This window comes from Nannospalax galili, unplaced genomic scaffold, assembly GCF_000622305.1.
Source record: "Nannospalax galili isolate Female #2095 unplaced genomic scaffold, S.galili_v1.0 scaffold995, whole genome shotgun sequence".
NCBI classification, from domain to species: domain Eukaryota; kingdom Metazoa; phylum Chordata; class Mammalia; order Rodentia; family Spalacidae; genus Nannospalax; species Nannospalax galili.
Window position 1 is genome coordinate 88,815 of NW_008337291.1, and position 22,348 is coordinate 111,162.

Consider the following 22,348-nt stretch of genomic DNA (forward strand, 5'->3'; position numbering starts at 1 on the left):
TTATTACATATATATACATATATATATATATGTATATATATATACCTTTGAAAAGTACCAAGTAATGCAATGAACAGGTGACTAACAAATATTGACTCTAGATTTCTCTCATATAATCATTTATGAAGTAGAAAACGAGGGGCTGAAGAGTTGGCTCAGCAGTTATGAGCACTGCCTGCTCCTGCAGAGGATCCAGGTTCTATTCTCAGGTACCCACATGGTGGCTAACCTAACTCCCATTCCATGGGAATTTTGACATCCTCTTCTGACCTCCATTGCATGACACGGGTGCTCTTAAACACATGCAGGCAATACATTCATAGTATAAATCCAAAAGATCAACTAAATTATTTTATAAGATACAAGTTATTTCTTAAGGTAGTCTACTATAAACAAACAGGATTTAGAGCATATGATATATGGACTGTTACAAATGTCCTAAAAACCTCAATTCTGTCACAAGCTTGAAAAACCATTATATAAATAACCTGTATCTAATTTTGTAAAATTTCACACTACTGTTGCAACACTACTGTTGTAATGCACCAGTATCAAATTTATTAACAAGAACAAGCCACCTCAATATTTTCAAAAGGTGACCTACCTTATGGTAACCAACACATTTAAATAAATGTGATTAGGGGCTGGAGCGATGGCTCAGCAGTTAAGAGCACTAGTTGCTCTTGCTGAGGACCCAGGTTCAATTCTCAGCACCCACATGGCAGCTAATAATCATCTGTAACTCCAGTTCTAAGGGATCCAATGCCCTCTTCTGACCGCTATAGGCATTGCATGACATGGATTCACATGCAGGCAATATACTCACATACACATAAAAATAAAAAAATGTGATCAGGCTGGGCATGGTGGTGCACGCCTTAAATCCCAGTACTTGGGAGGCAGAGGCAGGAGGATCTCTGTGAGTTCAAGGAAAGTCTGGTTTACATAGGGAGTTCCAGGCCAGCCTGGACTACATAGTGGGTTCCAGGACAGCTGGGGCTGCAGGGAGACCCTGTCTCAAAAAGACCCCCCCCGAAAAAAAAAGTGATCAATAGATTAAGGGGAAATTAGAATGTACTCTAACATGAAGTCCTAAGTGTAAGTTAGCACATACATCCTGGGAAAATATTCGGTCTCTAGCTCTCTGGTACTCTTCTTCTCTTTCTTCTATAGATTTGCTTCTTCTGTCATCTTTTAAACGTATTCTCATCTAAAGAAATGAAAACAACAGATTCTTAAGAAAATGAATTATTGCTATAATTAAAGCTTGAACTTAAAAGAATACTTTCTATGTATTACCTGGTTATCATCTTTGTCAAAGCTAGAGTTGTCTCTCTTAAGGATGTATCGTTTCTGAAAGTCTTCACCTCTGTCATCCTTAATATGTTCATTAAATTTCTGATCAGGTCTGAAACAAGAACCAAGACAAAGGAACAAAAAATTTAATGTGTAATATTTACAGAAAGGTAAAACACAAGTCTGTATGAAAAGTAAAAGTTACACTGCTATTTATCAGTGTTGGTAAGAGATACTCGTGTAATCTCATTTCATCATTGTAATAATCTCATAAGGAAACATTATTCCACCGGATGATTGTTCAGAGGCCTTATTAAAAACAGCATGGGCTCTGGGGTGAGACAGCTTGGGCTCAATTGTCTAACTTTACCACCATAGTATTCACCTTAGGACTTGTCTAAGCACTTAATCTTTTTCTTCTCATGTCCTCATCTAGAACAAGGGAATTATATAATGTATCTACCTCATAGTGTTGTTCTGAAGTGAAATGAAATAACACAGAAAGAGCACCCAGCAGAACCCTGCTGTTATTCTGAACATGGAGGAAACTGAGCTGCAGATGGCTAAATCAAATTACCCTTTGTAAGCATATGACTAAGCCATAGCTGGAGCCCAGAGCTATTAGACCTACAGCCTGATATCCTGACTGCATTTCTAGGACCAAGATGAAGGTACAGCATTGCATCATATAGTACAGTATCTAGCTTCATGCCATATAAAAGAAAGCAATCAAAATATTTTGGACTGAATTAGAGAAAACATTTAAGAGACTACTTGCGAATATATGCAAGTTGCTAAAAATTCTTAAGTATATGAGGATCATTTTGTTTTATATTAACTAAAACAGATTAGAAGAGATAAGCTCTTATCAGACATTAACTTTGGGATCCAAAGTAATTATCATGAAGTTTACCTACATATTTTGCAGCAGATTTTTTTTTTTTTTTTCAGATTAGAAATGCTGCAAGTTTCACTGTGACTTAGAAGACAGATACTAGACTGTGTGGTCCTAGGAGTGGCTGGGGGGCTGGGCGGTGAGGGGAATCACCATTTTATCAAATTTGACCTCCCCAAGTATATTCTCAGCTTCAAGTTAATTCAATCAATATTCTGTGACTTAATATTAATTTATTAAGTACACTGAAATTATAAAATATACATGACATATTATTAAGTCTAAAGAAAATCTAATTCATTTCCTAATAGCTTCTTTTATATTTAGTTGAAATATATATACATATTTGCATATATGTATAATATAGGCATGAGAATACTGTAAATCAAATTTTAACCATAAACCCAAGCAGTGACATTTCCAGTAAACTAAGATCTGATATTTCATTATATAGGACCCAATGTGGAATATTTGTTTTAATCCAGTGAATTTTTAATAAAGGACTGAAGATAATTTCTTTAAATAATACAAAAGGAGATTTGATGATGAGAATTATCTAAGCAAGATAAAGAAATCCCTATTGTAAAATAATGAGTGAAACGAAGAGCAGATATCCACAAAAAATTATAACAAAGTAAAAGAGAAGCTAAGAGCACAACGCTTCAGGACCAAAAATGATGAGAAGTTTGCTGTTTTGGGGTTTGAAAGGTTATCTATTTAGTTCTGACCATGGCAGGATGCTATTTTTGTCACAGGATTGCTTCATTTACTTTTATCATTTATAGTTGTAGCTGTACAAAGTCACATTTTCTTATTCAAAGCATCTGGACTTGAGTGAGAGACTATTATTCCAAAGTGAATGCTACAGTTTAACCAAGGCCCTGGCAACTTTTCTAAGAACAGCTGGAGTCCCACACAAACAGTATTGGCAGGCATTTCAGCTAACCTTAAGACTGTCTTACCTCTTTCTTTTATAGATGCCTGAATTTACTGCCCTGCAAACGCCAACTTCCCGCTCCATTGAGACACCCCAGTGGACACCCGGTTGTTGACATCCACAACACCACTGGTTCAAGGCTGGAGCGGGTAATCTCCCTATGAGGAAAAGGTAAGTTTGTTTTTATTCAATGTGGAGCAGATCTCTAAGGTTTTCTGATTTAAAACCTTCTTCATAACCCAGAAGATATAAAAATAAAAATACAGTGTAACTTCAATGATCCGAAATGCTTAAGTTATAATTACATTTAACCCATACTTCATAAATCTCTGCTTAACTAAATTTTTTATTACCTTGATAAACAGAACCCTAAAGCTTTCTGACATCATTCATAGAATTCAAATAACTGAGGTTACACTGTATTGAAAACCTTAGAGAGTTGTCAGTCAAAATGTTAGTCAAAATGCCTGCTAATGTTCATGTGTTTGGGCATCCAGCAGCTCTGAGTAATGTTGAAAGGTACCGGTTAAAGGAATTATAGTTCAATTCACTTTTACTTCCACTCATATCTTAATAGTTACTATCCTATTTTAGTCATTACATAATTAGCTTGGAAAAGATGTTTTTAAACTAAGGGACAGATATGAAAACAAATTCAGATTTATATGTTCTAACAAACCCCAAAGAGAGGATTTTCCCTCTAGGGCAACTACTTTTATTGATTTTAGTTGTAGGAATAGTCATTTAAAATATTAAACATAACTATTTAGTTGAAAAAACCTGTTTGAAATGGAAGCACCCCAGTTTTGTTTCAGTAAGCAATATGGCAGCTATAAAGGCACAAAGGCCATGATAACAGAAGGGACTTAGATGAATTAAATATAAATGAATGGTTCATAGTCAAGACTCTGGGAGAAGTCTGACCTGAGAAAAGGCAGAAAAATGGAATGAAAAACATTATTCATGGCACCTGAAAGGGACTACTACTCATTACTCAGTAGATTCCTTTCCACCATAAATGAAAATGATACAGAGAATCCTCTGTGCCTTATATGGTGACACAGACCTATAATCCTAATGCTCAGGAGGCTGAGACTAGAGGACATTAAAAAAAAAAAAGTTCAGGGGACTGAGTGCAGGGCCTTGAGCATTGCTAAGCAAGTGTTATACTACTGAGCTATATGTCTATGTCTAGTCTTTTATTTATTTATTTATTTATTTTTATTTTATGTGCATGAGTATTATCCCTACGTTTGTAAGTGCACTTGTGTCATACAGTGCCCATGGAGGACAGAAAACGGCACTGAATCCCCTGAAACTGGAGTTACTGATGGTTGTTAGTTGCTGTGTAGGCTGGGATTTGAACCTGGGTCTTCTGCAAAAGCAGTCAGTGCTCTTAACTGCTGAGCCATCTTTCCAGCCCCATGTTGAATCTTTTAAAGCAACAGGCTCCTCCTAATCATTCAGAAATTTTCCTCAGTAAGTTAAAGCTCAGGAGAGAAACACAGCAGTATAGAAGGTACTATGCTAACCAAGAGTTCCAGTTTCTTCAGATGTGGGGGGATAAAAAGGAAAAACAAAACAAAACAAAGAAACATAAATGCGATTTGGGAAAGGACAGTAAAGTGGTAGGCTGACTGTGAGGGTGTTAAAAAGAGTGTTCACGTTTTAAAAAATATTATTTAAACAAATTTGCCTGAAGCTGGCCATGGCTATCTAAAATAATTTTTAAAACTCCATTAAGAGCAGTGGTCAAACATGCTGATAACATGTCCTCTCAGTTTTGTTTTTTGTTTTTTTCCTTCCAAACAGTTCTCATTCATCTTCCTTATTGGAATCCAGGTTTCCACTTTGTTCCTAGTCAGCTAAATGTACTTTTGTTGTTCCATCACACAAGGTTATTATGAAACTTACTGCAGATAAAAGGTGCTGTAGGAAGGCAAGTATTAGTACACAGACACATAATGTGATCTATATCTCTGGACACTCACATTCTTGTGTTGCTAGTTTTGTTAACTATGACAGACTTTCCACTCTGATCAACATTGTGGTCTAATCCAAAGTAGGCAGCTACTCTGTGTAACAACATCCTGTGGTAAGATGTCATTGGGGGAAACTTCTTACGTGGAGACCTAGAAGAAGAAAAATCAATTGAGTAAGTCAAGGAAAATTGTGATGAGAATTTTTTTTTTTTTTCTTGTGCAATGTCAGGACTTACTCATTATTACCAATGAAATCTAAAATTTCTTGCTCCAATTTCAGCAGCATCATTCTGTCCCTGAAAGAAAATATAAAGACTCTTACATGTAAAATTTAACACTGAAACAGTCACAAATGTCAACAGGTTATGAATTTACACAGCTAATATCTTGCCTAAAAACAAAACATTCAGAGCTATCACAAGTTTGATGCTAGAATATTTACAAACTTTTTTCAAAAAAGAAAGATTTTAAGATAAGATTTTTTTTTTTTTAAGTTTAACTTTTCACTATAGAGTAAGTTTCCCACATACAATGTACTAGGAGCCTAACTCTGTTATGTTGAGCTCCACAGAAAAAGTATTCTAAAGAACATGAGATGCAATTATAGTAACAGAAATACTCTTATGGGAATCCAATGCTCTTATTTAAAAGGGGGTCTAGCAGAACAGCATGAACTATATTACTAAGTTCATTTCAGGAAATAACCCTCCAAATCATTTTGTAAGCTGCTATTATGTTTTTTGGGTTTTTTTTTTTTTTTTTTTTGAGACAGGGTCTCCCTGTAGCCCCAGCTGTCCCGGAACTCACTATGTAGACCAGGCTGGCCTTGAACTCATAGAGATCCACCTGCCTCTGCCTCCCAAGTGCTGGGATTAAAGGCGTGCACCACCATGCCTGGCCTACTATGTGTTTTTTTAAGGCTTTAAATCAAATATATTCAACATCTAAAATGAATTCACACTTAGGTGAGTACCTACATATGTGCCTTTAGATTACTAGGGTCCTGTTTAGGGCACTTATGCAGTAAGAAGTCAGTGTAACCATGTCCCTTAGTCTTACACAGTAAGAACATGGCTCTAGAGTTTTCCTGGGCTCACTGCAGATTTCACATTCATGTGGCAAACAAAACAAAACTCACAGATTCTTAAAGCAAGTTTATAGTTCAAGAAGGCTTAAGGGGTAACAATTCTCTAAACATTATACAGTGGAACCTCAAATTTTAACACAGGAGTTGGTAGCCTCTGCTTGGGTCACCTGAAAGTCTGTGCAATAATACTGAGTTTAATCCTCCCTGTGCACTGCAAAAGAAATCTCAGAAAATTAGCAATATTCTGCTCACTTATTTATTCAACAAAAACTTAACTACATATTTTATAGCAGGTTAAAAAAAAAAGGTCAAGACTTACACTAGGGAATGGTTGGGGACACTGACAACCCATCCCCACAGGGATGACAGAGCATATGGGCTCCAGTGGCGGGGGGGGGGGACTATGAGAGGGTGCCAGTGGGGACGGGGTTATAAAGATGATTAAGATTGTTTTAGATGTTCTGTATGAAATAAACAAAAAATTCAATTAAAAAAAAAGGTCAAGAGAAAACTATGCCTACTTCCTGATTTCAACCCCAAATCTAGAAATAGGAGTACATTTTAAAGCAAACTCCAGTAACATTCAAGTTTATTCTCAAATTTAATTCTTCTTTAATATGCCTCATCTCAGTAAATCTAGACTGGCTGGCCAGTGAGCCCCCAGGATTTTCCTATCTGTTTTGCAGAACTGGGATTATATGCAGGTACCATAATGCCCAGCCTCTAAAAAGATTTTATTTATGTGTGTGTGTGTGTGTGTGTGTGTGTACACATGTGTGTGAGTGTATGGGCACATGTGTGTAGATGCCCTAAGAAGTCATAAGAGGACAGAGGATCCCTTGGAGCTGGAGTTACAGTTGGTTGTAAGCTCCCAAAAGTGGGTGCTTTACTCTTAACTGCTAAGCAATCTCTGCAGGCCCCATGCCTGGCTTTTTACATGAGTGCTGGGAATCTAAACTTAGGTCCTCATCCCCCCTTTTGTTCTACTGATTTAAAAAAGAAATTATTTTGAGACAGGATCTTATACTAAGTTGTTGAGGGGGTCTTGAATTTGCCATGCTCCTGCCTCAGTCCTGTGAGTAGCTAAGACTGTAAACTTCACTATTAGGCACAGTTCCCCCCGCCCCCACTCCTTTTTATAAAAAGAGTATCTTATGATGTAATCTGGCATAGCCTTAATCTTGAGAGTGTCCTACCTCAGTCTTCTGAGTGCTAGGATTACAAGTACAGGTCTCTGTGCCTGATACCATCCGTTTTATAATTCTCTTACTCAGTTAACTACTGCTTCAAATTTGATCTACCTTCTATTGTCCCACTGCCACAATCCTGGGTCCCAGCCATTAAGATCTCAACATCATATCCCTATACTTTTTTTCTTATTATGTATGTGGAGCATACATAATGGTCTTATAAGAATACATCTGTAACCACATAGCATTCCTGTGCTTCAATCTGAAAGAAGTTTCTCGTTGCTTTTAGAATTCAACTTCTGTAATATGGACTACAAGACAGGCACGAGCAGAAGTCTCACTTATTCTGGCTTATCTCTGTTCTTTGCTCCTTAAACAAGCTATTATTGTTTCACAGAATGTCCTTTTACAAAGGAAAAATCTTTTCTTTCACACTTTAAAAACACTTTATCTCAATTATCATTATATAAATATATGAATTATATTTAATATACAGGTTCTCAACAAATATGTTTTGCAAGGAATAAATTAACAATGTTATTTCATACAGAAAGTCTTTACATATTTTCTTCCCTTAAATTTTTTGAGGAAAAACGGAAGATTTTTATTTCATAGGATCAACCAACCCCCTCTACACCCTCCCAAAGGATCTGTTTGCTTAACTCAGCTCCTTTTTAACATCTAAACTTTTGCGGTAAATTTATTTTGATATTATGTAATTTCCAGTAACTCTGATGATATATTTTATAAACTGTGCTACTGTAAAAACATAAAGAAGTATATGAAGCAACAACTTATTTAGAGGTCACAAAACAGTGCATGTAAACTGGTTTTTGGTGCATGAACTGAATAGCTGATAGGAAAATACTTCAAATGTACATTCACTGGGTGAATGTACAGCAGCTGGAAAAAAAATCCTATTGTCTTCATGAAAGAAATGAAATTTAACAATTCTACTGGCCACTGACAGAAAGCGACCTTAAATGGATTACAAAGGATGTTTGTATCAGTATCTCAATCAGTTATTTTAATGAATGTTCCCTGCTCTTGGAACTCACTAGAAAAACAGAAGCAGTAACTTTCCTAAGGTCTTTCTGCCTTTTATTTACTGTAGGAGTCAAAAACTCCAAATTTTCAAGTCTATAATTAAGGTTATAGGTATTCAGTAATGGATATAAGCTGAAGGTTAATCCTTTATTGGAATACTATATTGTACTAGAACTAATAAATCCACAAATTACTTTTCTTAATGCTTAACACATGAGTAAATCATCTAGGGCTAGGCATGAAGCTCACTGGAAGAATGCTTTCTCAGCATGCTAAAGACCAGAATAACAACAGCAACCCCTACAACATGAACATCATCATCATCATCATCATCATCATCATCATCATCATCTAAAAGCAGGAACACACAATGAAACACACGTAGCTTTTAAAATGACTAATATATGCTATCATTAAGGAGATCATAAAAACAAGGATCTCAATCAAACAACATAAATCTACTAAATTTAAGAAGCAACAATTTATTTGTTTTTGGTTGTTCAAAACTCACTTTAGAAACAACACAGCAAATTAGACAAGCAGAGAACAAAAATCCTCTATCAAATCATGTCCTACTCAAAGTTTCATGCCCTTGGTCATATATCTCCAACACATAAGAATATACAGTGATTTAAACAGTACTCTAACTCAAGTGATTTTTTTAGGAATATCATAAAAAGGAACAATTATATATGGGCAAAAACCCAATTACTTAAAAAAAAAATCCATTCTCAAGGTTAATTCATGGACTTGCTCCCCACCATTAGTTACACAATATATAGTTACTTTATAATATTTCTTTTCAACTTACTAAACTTAAACATGGCTGTAAACTGAACACATAAACAGGAATAAAATTATGTTGGAAAATATAATAGTCAAACACACTTTCAGGTTCCTTGGTTCTAAGTCAGTAGTCTAGCTAGTAAGGTAACTAAAAATATTTCTTGCAAATAGAAATTCCAGATACTTCATTATCAGTTCAAATTAAGTTTATTAGGTTAAGAATTAAAATAGAGATGATTTAATGATCTGAAGAAAACATCTGAAGGGCTGGGGCTCTTGCTCAGTGGTAGAATGCTTGCCTAAGAATGCATGAGACCCTAGGTTAAATCCCTAGAACTTTAAAAAAAATAGGACTAGTGAGATGGTTGTACTAGCAAAGGCTCTTGTCACCAAGCCTAATGACCTGAGTTTGTTCCCCAAGACCCATGTGGTGTATAGGAGAATCCATTCCTGCAAATTGTCCTGTGACCTTCACAGAGCCACAATGGGGCACACACACAAAACAAACAAACAAACAACATAATAAACAACAAATATACATTGAGCATCAAGTAGATTTCCTCAGGACAAAAGGTTTCAATTCTGAAACGTTTAGTGGAAATCTGCTACTAACAATTGGGGACCAAGTATTAGGCATCTGCTTCATTAAGAGATTGTTGAGTCATTTAGCAAGAAAATCTTATTTCTCATAAAATTTAACATTAGTTTTAAATTTTTACATCAACATTGACATTAGCGATAACAAACATCAGGTGTTACATGAATTATTTGCTCATTTATTTGCTTCAATAAAACTGCATAAACGGGGCTGGAGAGACAACTCAGTGGTTAAGAGCACTGGATGCTCTTGCAGAAGACCTAGGTTTGAATCCCAGCACCCACATGATGGCTAACAACCTTCTGTAACTCCAGTTCTAGGGGATCTGACTCCCTCTCTGGTTTCTGCAGGTTTGGACCACACGGGTGTACTTAATACATTTTTTTTTAAATTGCATAAACAGTGTGTTGTTAATTGTAAATATATGAGAGCTTATGAAAACCACAGTTATTTATACAACAATGCTCATAATAAAATATTTAAAATAAAAAAATTGCATAAACAGAAATAAAGCACTGATGCAAGCTGCAGCATGAACAAAACTTGATTCAAAAGATGCCCAGGAGAGGGAAAATACAGGAATAGAAAACACATTAGAAAGACTGGAGTAGGGGCTGCAGAGATGGCTCAGCGATTAAGAACAGTTCTTACAGAAGACCCAGGTTCAAATCCCAGCACCCACATGGCAGCTAACACCTGTCCCTAACTCCAGTCCCAGGGGATCCAACAGCCTCTTCTGACCTCCATGGGTACTGCACGACATGGGTGCACTTACCTACATGCAGGCAACACACGCATAAACATAAAATAAAAATAATAAATAAAAGTTTTAAAAAGTTTAAGAAAAAAAGACTGGAGTAATGTATTAATTTTATTTTAAAAATATTTTATTTACTATTTTTATTTTATGTGTATGAGTATATTGCCTGCCTGTAGGTGCACCCATATTGTGCAACGCCTGCAGAGATTAGAAGAAGGTGTGGGATGTCCTGGAACTGGAGTTACAGATGGTTGTAAGCTGCCATGTGGGTGCTGGGAATTGAACCCGGGTCTTCTGCAAAAGCAGCCAGTGCTCTTAACCATTGAGCTAGCCTTCCGGCCCCAATTTATTAACTTTATTATAAGCATGGTGATGGCTAAAGTTTGCTGGGTATTTTTTTGGGTGGGGGGGAGAAAATGAGGAAAACGTCTAAGAACTTTGACAGCCGCAAACACCTGTGATATACTAAAAATGTTAAATCATACAATTAAAAAGAACATGTAATTTAAAGAGCTGCTGTATTTATAGAGGAAACTATAACTACACAACAGAAAATTAATTTTAAATGTATACAAATGTATTCCTAATCTCTAACCCTTAATTTTTTTGGTTTTTTTTTTTTTTTTTTTTTTTTTTTTTGGTAAAGGTTAAGAGGAAAAGGTTTGTCTACCTACAATTCAATCTTGATTTACTCAACTTAGCTAGCTATGTATCTGTTTACCGTCCCACTTATTCCTCAACCCACTGAGTTCTCATTGTAATGCAAAGTTTTTGGTACTTCTAAGTGTCTTTCAGCTATTTCACTTTCTGTGAAACTGCTCTCCTTTGGTTAACTTCCATGCCAAATATCCTTACAAGTCTATCATTGGGAACCAAGTCCTTTCATCTACCTTTAAAAAATATATATTTTATTATTTTTATTTTATGTGTATGAGTGCATTTCCTGTATGTAAGTGAGTGCACCTGTGTTGTGCAATGCTGTGGAGGTCAGAAAAGGGCTTTTGATTGCCCTGGAACTGGAGTTAAGGACCATTCACAGCCACCGAATCGAACCTGGGTCCTCTGCAAGAGCAGTCAGTGCTCTTAACTGCTGAGCCATCTCTCCAGCCCCTCATCTACTTTTTAAGCCTAGTCTTTCAGAGAATTCTGTACTGCTCATTTGTTGAAACTCTCTGGGCAAACCTATCTCTAAGAAGCTCTACCTCTACTGAGGACTCCTTAATCTGTAACTCAATGCTCTCAATGCTGACTCATTCTCTTGGAAACTGAACTTATCAACTGTTTATTCCATTCTATTTATACCTACTCCTTACTCTTAGTTAATGGGATTGGTTATCAGCGAGGTCAGAAATGTAGGCTCTATTCTCATTTCTTTTCCATATGCAAATAATCATGTCCTGACATATTTCCTGGTGTGCCCACACCCTCCTATTGGGGATTCAAACTAGGGTCCATGCATGTTAGGCAAATGCACTATCACTGGGTTATACTCCCAGTCCTCTTTTTATTTTCTATTTGGAGACCTTATTAAGGCTCTCAGGCTGGCCTTGAACTCAGTCCCTTTGTCTCAGCCTCAAGAATAGCTGAGATTATGGGCCTCTAGTAGCAGGCTTGGCAAATGCTTCTCTGTTTTTTTTTCCCCCCAATTTTATTTTTATTTTATGCATATGAGTGTATTGCCTACATCTGTGTAAGTGCACCTATGTCAAGCAATGCCCGTGGAGGTCAGAGGAGGATGTTGGATTTCCCTGGAACTGAAGTTATAGGTGGTTGTTAGCCTCTATGTGGGTGCTGGGAATAGAATTGGCTCCTCTGCAAGAACAGCCAGTGCTCTTAATTACTGATCCATCTCCAGCCCCGTGCCTCTCTATATTTCATGGCTTGTTAACCTCCTTCTTTCATTAAGATGTTCTATTAGAAAACAATCTTTAATTTCCTTTCTTAACTCATTTAAATATTATTTTTTTAATGTATATGAGTGTTTTGCCTGCCTGCATGTATGTGAATACACCACCATACATGGAATGCCCACGGAGGCCTGAAGAAGGCATGGGATCCCTTGGAACTGGAGTTACCAACAGTTGTTAGCCACCATATGGGTGCTGGGATTTGAACCCAGATTCTCTGTAAGAGCAGTCAGTGTTCTTAAATGTTGAGCCATCTCTCTAGCTCCCCAACCCCCGCTCCCCTTTTTGTCTTTTTGAGACAGGGTCTCCCTATAGCCCCAGTTGGCCTGTAACTTGCTTTGTAGACCACTGGCCTCAATCTCTTATCTCAGAGAGCCACCTGTCTCTCTGCCTCTGAATGTTGAGAATAAACTTGTTTGCCACCACCACACCTGTGGAAAAAGTGATCTTTTTAAAATGCCTAAGAAATGTTCTTTTAAAATACTAATCTCACAATGGTATTGTTCTCTTTAAAATTTGGTAATTACTCAAAGTTAGCATGCTGTACTCAGCAATTCTCAAGTGGTAAAAAATTGGTATTTCTAGTAAGATTGTTTACTGCTGTGTTCATAGGCCTTTTTAGCATCCCTATGACTCTGTGGCTCTCCACATTTGTTGTGGCAATTAAAATACAAACAGACAGACAAACAAACCAAAAATCCCCTAAAGGTTGAGAACCTCACAGTTGTTTATGCTTCTTCTTGCATTTTGAGACAGGATTTCGCTCTGTAGCCCAAGGTGGCCTGGAACATACAGTAAATCTCCTTCCTTGGCCTTTCAAGTGCTAGGATTATAGATGTCAGCCACCATGCCCTATTCCCCCTCTGATTTTTACTGCAGCTTGAACAACCTCCTTTACAACATGTGTTTTTGTTTTGTTTTTGAGACAGGGTCTCCTTGTAGCCCCAGCTGTCCTAGAACTATGTAGACCAGGCTGGCCTTGAAATCACAAAGATCTGCCTGCCTCTGCCTCCCAAGTGCTGGGATCAAAGGCATGCGCCACCACGCCCGGCCCTACAACATGTGTTTTACTTTATTTAGCATGTGTCTCTAGCACAAAGACAATGAATACTGTAGGTCTTCCTCATCTTTACATCTAATGTTTAGGATAGTACTTGGTACATGGTAGGCACTTCATATTAAGTTCCTGTTCAATGAACTAATGAATCTATCTTCTTACTGAGACTACTAAGGCAGAAATGTAAACTAGGAAATAAAAAAAAAATCATATAGAGTTGCTTGTCTTCTTGCTCATTCCACACTTAGGATGGATTTTGGTGAATTTCTCCCAGGGAGAAAATCAGAAGGGTAGTAAACACAACAAATCTTGAATGAAAGCAACAGTCAATAGTCATGCCGGAACAAGACTGAATTTAGAAGTCCCAGCGAGACTGAAGATACTGTTTTCATTACCTTCCAGGTGGCTCACTTCCACTGGCACTGTTTCATTTTTATTCCATTGTATGTTACAAAACTACCATATTGGGAAGCTAAAATCTAGAGAGGTCCTTAACCTTGGTATCCTTTACCACATGAAAATCTGGCAAGATAATGGTGGACAATTTTCTTGTGGGCCTCAAAGAGGTTGATGATCTGTCAGAAAGTTAAAAACTACTCATCTACTATGCTGGGCAAAAGAAAGGTTTCACAATTCAAATAGTGACTCAAATAAGCACTGTAAAAAGTTTTTGATAGAAAGTTTGACAGCTCAGCAAGAAATAACAAAAGCTGAATATAACCAACTTCAAAATCTCATACTGAATGAATATCCTGAATTCTTATTTTGATGGAATATATTATGGAAAAATGTTTCTCCATATCGTCCTCATGATTAAATCTATTTCTCAATTCCAATTCAGAACCTAAATATATTGGTGTTTCCTGCCCCTAAAAATTCCTAGAGGGGAGGAATGATTATTTATATCATGATGACATGCATAATACAAAAACATATTTATACATGTGCATTTAGTAGACCAACCATCTAAAGTGTTTCTCCTTTACTCCAAATAGCTGCAGTCTTATTTTAACACTCTAACTCAATAATGAAAACATATATAGCAAGATTAAGGTATTCTAGAAGCAATGTAAAACTTATAAATTAGTTTTTACCTGGGATTGTTTTTTAATGTATTTACTAAGAATTCATGTAGATCTATCCCAGTTGAATCAGTGTATTCTTGACTGGAATCTAAAAAACAACAACACAAAAACCCAGCATAAAGTTGTTTGAAGACAAATCCCTTTCCCATGATGTATATCTTAAGTAAAATGAGATGCCCCACAATGGGAGAAAAAAAAAACTGACAAGGAAGGAAAAGGGAACTTATGATGAATGTAGATGAATAGGATTTGAACCAACATATAATTTGCATGACGTGGGCTTATATAACTGCATGTGCACTCTTAACATTCAATGTCTCACACATGCCAGGTGAATTTACATCTTTTTTTTTTTTCCTTCTCTCTGGAGCTGAGGACTGAACTCAGGGCCTTGCGCTCTACCACTGAGCTAAATCCCCAATCCCTGAATTTACATCTTTAACAATCCCCTCATGTACTCGTCACATCCTCATGTTCAAAAATGCCTCCTTAGGTGAAAAATTGATTTTGATAATTCCATTCATAGCAAATTCAAACAGCTTAATTTACTTGTATGAATATAAGTGGTAGTAATTTGGAAGATAAGAATTTTAGCTCTGAAATAATTTATTTGAAAGATTTGTCAATTAGTGCCGAAGGTTTGCCTTTAAAATATTTTTCAAATATTCATGCTTATTTATTTCTTTTAAATGTAATATCCTTATAACTTTGGTCCACACAACTGATTTTATAAACCCTATTAAGACTTGTGTTTTGAGACAGGGTATTCCTGTAGCCCCAGCTGGCCTGGAATTTACTATGTAGTCCAGGTTGGCTCCCATCTCAAAGATATCTGCTTGCCTCTGTCTCCTGAGATTAAAGGCGTGCACCAGCACATCTGGCCTTAAAAGGCAGTTTTATTGGCTTGCAACACTCAAAGATGAAGAGTTTTAAAATATTTTTTATGAAAAACATTCTAGATTCCCAAGAATATTTTTATTGGATACTAATATGGAATCCGTTCTTTGTATTGATAAGGAATTAATGAAACTATGATTCTAGTATCTGAACATGAGAGACAGATGAGTAAAAGATTAAGACAATCACTTTACTTAGTAACTTCAGATTATATTGTAATCTTTGGTTGGGGAAAATGACAGGCAGACAGAACTATGTTGAGCATATGAGTAAACATGCCATTATCCCTCCCGTCTGCTGTGCCACTTTTTTTTGGTCTTTTTGAACAGGGTCTCCCTGTAACCCGAGCTGTCCTGGAATTCACTATGTAGACCAGGCTGGCCTTGAACTCACAGAGATCCGTCTGCCTCTGCCTCCCAAGTGCTGGGATTAAAGGTGTGCACTACCATACCTGGCTGCTGTGCCACTTTTAATACAGATATGTGACATGGAGTTATTCAAGAAGCAACGGATGGTTTAGTAAGAGTAAAAAGAAAATTTTGCTTAAAAACGTAATTAAATCGCAAACCTCTTGATAACATTTTTCTGGGCAACTTATCACTGGCTTTTTCTTTATCTGCTTCATCTTTTGAGGGCTTCTCCTCTTTATCAAATGATTGTGTTAACTGGATCTGAAATTTTTCCTGTTGAAAGACAAAATTAGTCATTCAATGAAAATATAAAGTGATTTGTTTAGTACTATATACTTGCATTTCCTGAGTAACTAAAAACTATATGCAGGACAAAAGGGAAAATTTTTACTTTACTTAATTAGAATTTCTAAAATTAGAAAACTTAAAAATATATTCATCATATCTGTCTGGAGGAAAAAAATGTTAAAATAGCATGTTCATTTTAATTTATCAATTAAAACATAAGCTTAAAATTGTTCTGGAGAAAATGTTTCCTGTTATAGTTTTAGTGATTTAAAAATGCCCTAAAGGGCAAAACTGACTGCTCCAGTGCAGAAGCTCAGTGGCCACAATTACCACCAATCATCACAACAGAAACGTGCCATATCAAAAATAAACAAAATTTAGTATATTTATTTATTTATGGATAAGGATCTCATGTATCCCAGGCTGGCTTTGAGTTTGTTATATAGTAGAGAATAATCTTGAACTTCTGATCTTCTTGCCTCCATCTCCCAAGTGTTGGGATCACAAGCATGCTTCACCACATCTGGTTGTTGTAGTTCTAGGGATCAAACCCAGGGCTTCCTGAGTACTAGGCATGCACTCCACCAAGTGAGCTACATCCCTAGCACAAATTCAGGTTTCCGAGATCTACTATAAGAACGCACCTGCCTTCTCCTCTCTTGCAATAGAAAAATGAAAAACAAAGGTTTTCAAAACCAGCACCACCTATATTTGATTTATCATTTGAGATGTATATATCACTATGCCTCCTTCAACCACAAGCTTTAGAAAGATTTCAAACAAGATTCTATTTCTTCCTGATATGTACCAACTGTAAAGTAACTACACCGCTTAAGACTAAAATGGTGAACTACTCTTATATGTTGAAAACAATGTCATTACAAGAATTTCAGAACCTGAAGGAATTATTGAAAATTAATGAACATAGCCCAAAAAGCCAAAAATCATGCTGAGCCATTTATTCGGGCAAAATTACCAAGGAAGCTACAATAAATTCTAGGCTACTTCAACTGAAGATAAAAGTATGACCTACTTTCAGACTAAATTATACTGCTGTTTGTGACTTAGCTTTCAGGATAGTTGGTGGTATAGTAGAAATGGCAAGTCAGTAACTTGGAGGATACAAATGTCAGGATTCTCAAACTTAAGTCAGCAGAATTTTCTCTTCTTTTCTTTTCTTTTGGTCGTTTTGAGACAGGATCTCCCTGTAGCCCCAGCTGGCCTGGAACTCACTATGTAGACCAAGCTGGCCTTGAACTCATAGAGATATGCCTGCTACTGCTTCCTGAGTGCTGGCACTAAAGGCATGGACCATCATGCCTGGCTTAAGTCAGCAGAATTTCTAATAAACTTTTCCTTGCCACATACATAATTTTTTCTCAAATAACCTTTAGCAGAATTTTGGTCAAATATATATATTTTTTAAAAAACCAGTACGATTGGAGCTGGAGAGATGGCTCAGCGGTTAAGAGCACTGACTGCTCTTGCAGAGTACCCAGGTTCAATTCCCAGCACCCACATGGTGGCTACAAACAGTCCTTAACCCCAGTTCCAGGGGAATCCGAAGTCCTCTTCTGACCTTTGTGGCACTGCACGACACGGGTGTACTCACATACACACAGGCAACATGCTCGTACACATAAAATAAAAATAATAAAATATTTTTAAAAAACCAGTAAGATTATTAGTGGCTTTTTTCTTCATTGTTCAATTTTTAATTCCCATTCTTTCTCAATTCAAATGTCAGGGGCTGGGGATATACCTCATCAGAATAGCGTGCTCAGAATAGCAGGTAAATGCCATGTATTGGCAGTCTCCACCAAGATGGTAGACACGTACTTTCTGCCTTTTCTGTCTTTTTTACTGAACAGTGACAGAATTCACCAACCAGTATGTCATCTTTCTGTGATTCATTTTCTAAGTGTTCTTAAACTCTTCTTTTTCTTATTATCCACGTAATTTTCAGTTATTTGGAAATGAATCCAGAACTTTTTTTTTAGGAGAACATTTAGGAGGTCTCTTGACTTGTAGCTTCTTGTTATGCAGGTGGCTAACCCAACAAATGCAGGCAGGGGAAAAAAAAAAAGACTCCACTTGGCCTTCTCCTAGGCCTTGACCAAAATGCACTTTAAAAAAATTGTACTATTTTTATTTTATATGTATGAATGTACTGCTGCTTGTGTTAAGTGCACCCGTGTTGTGCAGTGCCTGAGGATGTCAGAAGAAGGTGCTGGATTCCCCTGGAAATGGAGTTACGAATGGTTGTTAGCCACCATGTGGGTACTGGGAATTGAACCCAGGTCAGTGCTCTTAACCACCGAGTCATCTACGGTCAGCCCAAAATGCACTTCCAATGACTAGATTTCACTTTTAAACTCCCTCTTCAAAGTCATAGGTATTACTTTAGATAGCAAACCATTTTTCAAGGTGAACTGTCTTTAAAAACTATAGAAAAGACTGGTGCCATGACACTAGTTGGCTCTGTTTTCAGTACTGAATAAACAAGATCCATTTTGAATTCTGAAAGTTTTATGTGTAAACTCTCCTGACCCTCTCATAAGCTCGTATCACACATAAATGACATTTCTCCTATAATTGCTTCTCAATCTTTTTTTTTTTAAATAATGAATTTCATTATATATTAATTCCTCAAAAGAAATCACATTATGGAAAAAGCAATACAAAATTAGTTGGAAAATGTCTCTTAAATCAAGAATCAGAATAGCTAGTGGCACACTTATTTTCCAGCTCCCTTTCAGGTACATTTTAGTCAACCCAAGGCATGAAAAGAAGTTTTCGCTAAGAACAAAAACAACAACAATAACCAAGCAAACAAATAAAAAAACCAAGTATCTTTTACTTAGAGACGCAATAATGGGTTATTACTCAAAAGGAAAAGATTAAGAAAAACTGAGAAACATATTAAGTAAAATAACCAAATTCTGACATATATTTTATTCATTATGAATATGGTATTAATCTTTTGAAATATAAACACACAAAAGTTATATGTAGTTAATATATATCTTTCTGTTACATCTGTCTCATAGGAATTTTCACTAGTTAGATTTTTGTAGTATCATAAGACATCCTGTGCTGGCTAGTTTTTGTCAACTTGACACAAACTAAAGTCACTTGGGATCAAAGAACCTTAAATGAAGAATTTCACAGACCAAACTGGCCAGTGTGTGGCCATGTCTGTGAGGCATTAAGTGATGTGGAAGGTCCCAACCCATCTTGGGTGATGCCATCCAAAGGCCAAGTGGGCCTAGGCTGTACAAAGAAGCTAGATGAGCAAGCCAGGAGAAACAAGCTAGTAAGGAGCATTCCTCCTTAGTTTCTGTTTCAGGTCCTACCTTGGCTTCCCTCAATGATGGCTTATGATCTAGCACTTTTAAGATGAAATAACCCTTTCCCCCTCAAGTTGCTTTTGGTCATGGTGTGGCGTTTATTATAAAAACAGAGAAACCAAACTTGGACAGACCCCACCCCCACCATCCCAAACATTTTTTACACAAGGTAAAATAAATGAAAAATGAAAAAGACTACAATACAGTTTTCTCAAAAAAGCATACATTGCTTTGCATTAACACACTCATGAATGGCTAATCCTTCTCATTCCCTTAAACTCCCTGAGACTAAGATGGCATTGCATTTTGATTCACAGAATGAAGAACTGAACTTCCAAAACATACTACACTGCATATGGCTTCACCATAAATAGGCATATTTATTCTGACTTGTAAAACCCCCGATACTACTGTGTTTGTTTCCATTCAGAACATGTAATAACTCTTTAGCCTTACTAACAACCAGTTATGTAATGCCTAATTGTAAAATAATCACATTCTGTAAGACAAAGGACCCAAAGAGTTCTATTTAAAACTGTTCTCTAGGCAATGGTACTCAGTGAAAGTATTTTGACAGTATGTCTGCCTTTTGCTAAAAAATTAATTTTATTGCTAAATATATTTATTTTATCTAGTAAATGCACATATGCATGTCCTACAGAGCGCTATATTAAAATAAATCACAAGTGAATTTTAAATATATATTTCTGACACTGGAACAAATGTTAAAAAATTATTTAAAAGAATTATTACACAAAAAATCTATTTTAAATATTTTATTTATTTTTATTTTATGTGTATGAGTGTATTCCCTGTATATATGTAAATGCACCCATGTCATGGCAGTCAGACTGTCTTTAGTATCGATAGTAACAACTATCTTTAGTATCGATAGTAAGCTTTTGAAGGCATCATTTAAGTCATAGGAAAGTAGAAAAGTTTTGCTTGAACCATCAAATGTACAACTGACATCTCGTTTTTTGGGGGGTGAGAACAAGATCTCAGTATGTAAGCCAGCCTGACCTGGCCTCGAACTCACAGGGTACCACCTGCCTCTACCTCTGAGTGTTGGGATTAAAGACACGCAATCACCAGGCCCAGCTGACACTTTTTTAAAATGTTCCTATCACCTTTTCTTTTTAAAAGATCTGTCATGGTTTCTAAAAGAAAAACAAGTTGCTTCATTTTTCTGAAAACTGACTGTTCGGATATAAGGTTATTTTAGGTTGCCTGAACTTTTCTTATAAAGTAGAAGTCACTAACAGCCCCAGTCATCACATAAATACCAGCAAATTTGAAAACACTTGTGTTCAAAGAGCATTAGACAAAGATCATCTACAGCTGAAATTAACAGAAAAGTCACACCATTAAAAAGAATATAGGACGCGCAAACTCAGTAGTTTACTAGAATCCTGATAGTCTATTCTTTATGAGAGTAGACAGAAGAGAACTTAGAAGTATGAGACAACTACTAAAGAGCCACACAAATTGAACAACGGCTTTACTGTGCACTCAGGCTAAGTAAAATATAAAGCAACAATCTCAGGTAGTTCCCATAGAAGCCGTAAATATGTGACAAATTTCCAAACCCCAAAAATCAAAGGGGGAATTATAGCATAATTATAATCAGTGAAGGATGACTTTAATATTGAAGTTTTTCAATAATAATTTATAACTCTTAAGAGTCACATTCCTAAATAATTCCGTATGTTTCCAAAAGAAGAATCTCTGCTCTAAGCTTAAGACTACTAATTTTTCCAACTTTTCATATCCGAATTTTGGTTGACAAGCATTATCAAATCAGTTTCCCTTAGTAAAAATAAAACAATACATCCAAACTCAACTTTATTTACTCATTATCAAAGAATATCTCCAGTTCCACCATGTCTTCAAATAACAACTTTTGTTTTGCTTTGTTTTTACCTGAGTCTCCTGTGATATCTCTGCTGCAGGAGGTGGTGGAGATTCTTCACACACTGCAAGGCTCCGAACTAGCTTTAACTTTGAGCTTGACTAGAGAGAAGTATTTAAAATTAACACTATATTTCATAATTTAGGGCATATCCAAAAGTGCCCTAGAGTATGTAAATTTCTTTTAAGGTTCTCCCATGTATAAAAGTAGATGAAATGCACAAGTTAGATACACAATTAAACACCACTAAAACCCTTTGTTAGGAGGGAAAACAATTGTAGTTTTGAAAAGTATAGCAATAGCAAGAATGGAAATAATTCCAATTTCAAAAACCAAAGAATGGTGAGAAAGCGATTTTCCTCTACAGGTTAAAAAAAAAACCCCATCAAATATAATAAAAGCAATGCACGAAAGCAACTAGGCAAGACAAAAACCCCCAATAAAACAAAAGAAGCTTTCTGCCCCAAACAAAACATGAAAAAAACTAAACTGAATGTAGTGCTGTATGAAAACAAGAACTCATCAAGCATGAAGGAAGGCCTTGGCATGCCAGCACACCAAACAGTTACTATACCTTAGACCTTTTTCCTGTCTGTCCAAATGACTGCAAGGGCCGCTAAATATACAATAAAAAAGATTTGTATTAAATTTCACACTGAAACAGAAAATTTGCTTCTTAATTCATACACCTAAACCACAGAGTATGCAAAACGAAGAAATCAAAGATGGTTCAGATAAAGAGTGTTGATTCCTCCCAGAAGCACACTTGCAGAAGTCACTAAAACCCTTCTGTGGGTTAGTCAGCAAATTCTTGTTAAGTCAGCAAATTTCTGTCTTAATTGAACTCAATGGAACTTTTAAGGT

The 22,348-nt window shown here is 36.3% G+C and overlaps 1 protein-coding gene across 11 annotated transcripts in view; it reads right to left on the reverse strand.

Annotated features, from left to right (window-relative positions):
- The window catches only part of R3hdm1 (R3H domain containing 1), a 152,896-nt gene that overhangs the window by 66,211 nt on the left and 64,337 nt on the right, over positions 1–22,348 (reverse strand). For 8 of the 11 annotated variants that reach the window (XM_008832445.3, XM_008832443.3, XM_008832444.3 and 5 more), the window contains exons 4-11: positions 22,059–22,100; positions 21,496–21,585; positions 16,093–16,207; positions 14,637–14,715; positions 5,347–5,406; positions 5,120–5,260; positions 1,300–1,408; positions 1,115–1,210 (exon numbers count right to left, since the gene is read on the reverse strand). In XM_008832445.3, coding sequence (XP_008830667.1) covers positions 1,115–1,210; positions 1,300–1,408; positions 5,120–5,260; positions 5,347–5,406; positions 14,637–14,715; positions 16,093–16,207; positions 21,496–21,585; positions 22,059–22,100 — 732 coding nt within the window. The remainder of the gene's footprint in view (positions 1–1,114; positions 1,211–1,299; positions 1,409–5,119; positions 5,261–5,346; positions 5,407–14,636; positions 14,716–16,092; positions 16,208–21,495; positions 21,586–22,058; positions 22,101–22,348) is intronic. The other 3 variants (XM_017797971.2, XM_029563230.1, XM_029563228.1) reach the window with 2 other exon arrangements.